This window comes from Malurus melanocephalus, unplaced genomic scaffold (genome assembly GCF_030028575.1).
Source record: "Malurus melanocephalus ecotype Western Australia unplaced genomic scaffold, MMel_1.1 scaffold_316, whole genome shotgun sequence".
Taxonomy (NCBI): Eukaryota; Metazoa; Chordata; class Aves; order Passeriformes; family Maluridae; genus Malurus; species Malurus melanocephalus.
The window spans coordinates 56709-61206 of record NW_026623548.1 but is presented as its reverse complement, the minus strand read 5'-3'; the positions used below and the strand labels follow the sequence as shown (position 1 = coordinate 61206).

The window sequence follows — 4498 nt, the reverse complement described above, 5'->3', positions numbered from 1 at the left end:
CATCCCTCCACTCCCATTTCCAGCCTCCAGGGATGCACGCTGAGAGCAGGAAAAATCCCCCCTCCCCCCCGGTGAATGCCACCCCCGCACAGGCGAGACTTTTACTTCGATTTGTCACAACATGACAAATTCCGGGGAGGAAAATGAGTTTCCAAGCGATTGCTCTGTGCTTTGCCTGCTGTTCCCAACAGGGCARATCCCAAAATCCCCAGATCCCRACTGGGGAGCCRGTTTCCTGGAGCAGRGGGATGTGACTGTGGTGGAACRGAGCAGGATTTGGCCATGGGAGAAAAAGGGACTGGGCTGGAGCAGCGATGGCCACRGGTCTGGGGAGGGACCTCGAGCAGGGTGTTCCCACATCAGTAAAATCTGGGAATAGGGAAGGATAAAGGGCAGGGATGGGGACTCACTCTGCCGACTTCCAGAAGTGGCCCGGGTGGGAAAGGCGGCGGTTGCGCTTTGGCAGTTTCTCCAGCATGTCCATGAGCTTGGTGAAGGTGGGCCTCTCCTCCTGCTCGTAGGCCCAGCAGAACAGGAGGATGTCCTGGGGACACAGGGAGACAGCGTGAGGAAAGCTGGCCAGGCCTGTCCCACCGGGAATTCACCCACACCCTCTCCCAGCAGGAATTCAGCCACACCCTCTCCCAGCAGGAATTCAGCCACACCCTCTCCCAGCAGGAATTCGGCCATGCCCTCTCCCACCAGGAACTGAGCCAGCCCCTTTCCCACCATGACCATGTCCACATCACAAGGATCCCATTTCCATCCCCACATCCTTGTGAAGAGCTGGGATGGACAGGATGTGTCCATCCCACGAGAACCCATTCCATTCCCACATCTTTGTGAAGGGATAGAAGAGATGTGCCCATCCCATAAGGACCCATCTCCATCATTGGATTCTTGTGAAGGTTGGGATGAGGGGATGTGTCCATCCCATGAGAACCCCATTTCCATCACTGAATTCTCATGAAGGGCTGGATGAGGGAATGTGTCCATCCCGTGAGGACCTATCTCCATTCCCACATCCTTAGGAGGGGACGGAAGGAATGTGTCCATCCCATGAGAACCCATTTCTATCCTTGGGAAGGTCTGGAATGGAAGTGAAGTGTCCATCCCATGAGAATCCCTTTTCCATCACAGGATTCTTGTGAAAGTTGGGATGGAAGGGATGTGTCCATCCCACATGGCCATCCCCACATCCTTGGGAAGGGCTGGGATGGAAGGGATGTGTCCATCCCATGAGGACCCMATTTMCATCCCCAYATCCTGGTGAAGGTTTTGGGATGAAGGGATGTGCCCATCCCGCAAGGCCATCCCCACATCCTTGGGAAGGTTTGGGATGAAGGGATGTGTCCATCCCATGAGGACCCCATTTACATCCCCATATCCTTGGGAAGAGCTGGGATGGAATGGATGTGTCCATCCCATAAGGACCCATCTCCATCATTGGATCCTTGTGAAGGTTTGGGATGAAGGGATGTGCCCATCCCGTAAGGCCATCCCCACATCCTTGTGAAGGTTTGGGATGAAGGGATGTGCCCATCCCGTAAGGCCATCCCCACATCATTGTGAAGGTTTGGGATGAGGGAATGTGCCCATCCCACAAGGCCATCCCCACATGCTTGGGAAGAGCTGGAGCACAGGGGCTATTCCAATGCCCACAGCAGCAGGACCAAGCCTGACTGGATGAGCCCGGCAGAGCCAGAGGGTTTTTCCAAAGTTCCCAATCCACACCCACCCACCCAGGACCCCRCGGCACCTACCGAGATCTCCTTGCCCATCCCGATCTGGCTGAGGTTGGGCTTCATCCCCCTCCCCACCTGCCAGATGATGGCCTCGGCTGGCTGAGTCTTGAAGGGCCATTCCCGGGCGTGCAGCTCGTACCAGATGGTGCTGTTGGGAGACACCGGGAATCAGAGACGGAGCAGCCAGGAGGGATTTGGGATGGGGAGGTGTCCCACCACACCTGACATCTCCCCCTGCTCCACAACCACCTCACCCAGGAGATGCTTCATCCTGAGGTGCTCAGCCCTCGTTACAGAGGTGTCACCTCTCYCATTTTCCAGATGGAATCCTCACCAGGAGTGAGCCCTGATTCCCTCCAGAGATTTCCAACCCACGCTGGGAGCAGGAAAAATCCCCCCCCTGTGAATGCCACCCCCGCACAGGCGAGACTTTTGCTTCGATTTGTCACAACATGACAAATTCCGGGGAGGAAAATGAGTTTCTAAGCGATTGCTCTGTGCTYTGYCTGCTGTTCCCAACAGGGCAGATCCTGAAATCCCAAAATCCTGAGTGGGGACCCGATTTTCTGGAGCCCCACTCCGATGGGAGGGAGGAGTGAGGCTGCACCATCCTGTGACATCAGCTGGGAATGTCCCACCATGGCAGCAGTGCTGCCCATGGAGCAGCTGGAGGATGGTGGGGACCCAACTGCCGCCTCTCCGACRGAATTCCAGGGAAGGATGAGCCCAAACATCCCCTTTCCCTCCAGCTTTTCCCTTTTTCTCCCCCAAAGAGCTCTCCAAGCTCTGAAAATCCATCCATGCCATGGCCCATCCCAGGTGTCCTCACCAGGTGATGGCCACGTGAGCCCCGGCCATCTGCTCCTGCTCTTAGAGCTAAGCCAAGCCCTCTTTTCCGCGAGGAATCCCAAATCCAAAGGAATATCCCAAAACAAGGGCGTCACTGACAGAGCTGGTGGGCACCCCCGCAGTTTTCCACCCCCGCTGCTGCCTGGAAGTTTTGCATCCTCATTTTCTGGCACTCAGAGCRTGGATGAGCCTGGATTGCCATGACGCCAGCCCCATTGTCCAAGGAAAATTCTCTGGACCTGCCTTTCCCTTCCAGGGATGCTCTCATGACCACTTAAAGTATCAAAAATCGGGGTTAAAATGGCATCAGGGGGAAAAAAATCTGTCTGAAAAATGAAAGATTCCTCTCRGATAGGGAGGCTCCCTGATTTTGGGAATTGGAATTCTTCTGGTTTTTGGAGAAATCTGCACAGTTTGGTTGKAAATCTCCAAAGAAACTGGAAAATGGGGGAATTATGTGGAATGAGGGGCTTGGAGAGGGGCGGATCACGGGGCGACAGGACAAAACCCTCAGGGAGGAGCACCCGAGYACCCTCAGATTGGATTCAAGGTGTTAATTCCATTTTCTGGGAGTTTTTGTCTCCTTTAAAAGACCCTTTCCTCTTGCTGTCCCAAATCCCTGGAGGGAAGTGGCCCCTCTGGATCATCCCCGAGCCTCCTGGGCTCTTTGGAGGGCAGCAGAAATGAGAAAAAAAAGAAAAATGAGGGAAAATCTTTTCATCTTTTCAGGAAACTTGTGCTTTCCGTGCGGGCAGAGCTCACACTCGAGGGAAAAAAGGGAAAATTACGTCTCCCCACCCACTCCCACTTAGCTGGACACGATCCTTTAATTACCTCTTTATTTTTSTGTTCAAGTTGTACCTCAGGGAGGGCAGGAAAAAAAAAGATCCAGACCCTTCCAGCTGTAATTACTGCAGGTTTGGTGAGAATATTGCCTTGGAAAGCGGGCCCACGCTCCCTAATCCCACAGCCTTCGAGGTATCCRTGAGAAAATTAATCCTCTGGGAAGGTTTTTATCGAGGTGGAATTGTGCTCCTGCCCTCAGCAAGGTTTGTGGGCAGATAAAGGGCAGGAATAATGAACTGGTTTGCCGAGAAAAACTCGGGAATTCTCATTTTCTTGGCCTTTGGCATCTCCTCGTAGAGGAGGCACCACCATCAGCCCCCTGCAGCAGCTGGAGGGGGATTGGGGTGTCCAGGGGCTCCCAGAGCTCTGTTCCCAACATTTGACATCCCCAAACCTTCAAATCAGTGCCTGCCCCAGGAGAGTGCAGGGGAGAGATGATGCCAGTCTGGCATTCCCGGGATATTCCAGATCCCATTGCCCGGAGCCACCCTGGTCCATGGCCAAAACAGGAGGATTTGGTAAAATTTAGGGAGAATCGGGATGTCCAGGGGCTCCCAACATTTGGCATCCTCATCCAACTTCCAAGCGCCTTCTCATCAGTACCCACCCCAGGATGATGCCAGGCTGGCATTCCCAGGATATTCCAGATCTCATTGCCTGGAGCCACCCTGGTCCATGGCCAAAATAGGATTTGGTAAAATTTAGGGAGAATTGGGATGTCCAGGGACTCCCAGAGCTGTGTCCCCAACCTTTGGCATCCCCATTCATCATCCAAGCATGTTTTCATCTGTACCCACCCCAGAAAGGTGCAGGGGAGAGATGATGCCAGCCTGGCATTCCCAGGATATTCCAGATCCCATTGCCCAGAGCCACCCCAGTCCATGGCCAAAATAGAAGGATTTGGGAGAATCAGAGTGTCCAGGCCCTCCCAAAACTGTGTCCCCAACATTTGGCACCCCTATCAATCACCCAAGCACCTTCTCACCAGTGCCCACCCCAGGATGATGCCAGGCTGGCATTCCCAGGATACTCCAGATCCCATTGCCTGGATCCACAGC

At 54.2% G+C, this 4498-nt stretch overlaps 1 protein-coding gene across 1 annotated transcript in view; it reads right to left on the bottom strand.

The window, feature by feature from the left end:
• Positions 1–406: 406 nt before the first annotated feature.
• The window catches only part of KSR2 (kinase suppressor of ras 2), a gene marked incomplete at its 5' end in the record, with an annotated part of 60526 nt that continues 56434 nt past the window's right edge, over positions 407–4498 (bottom strand). Inside the window, 2 exons of the mRNA XM_057377449.1 lie at positions 407–544; positions 1764–1893. Of these exons, the coding sequence (XP_057233432.1) occupies positions 407–544; positions 1764–1893 (268 nt within the window). The remainder of the gene's footprint in view (positions 545–1763; positions 1894–4498) is intronic.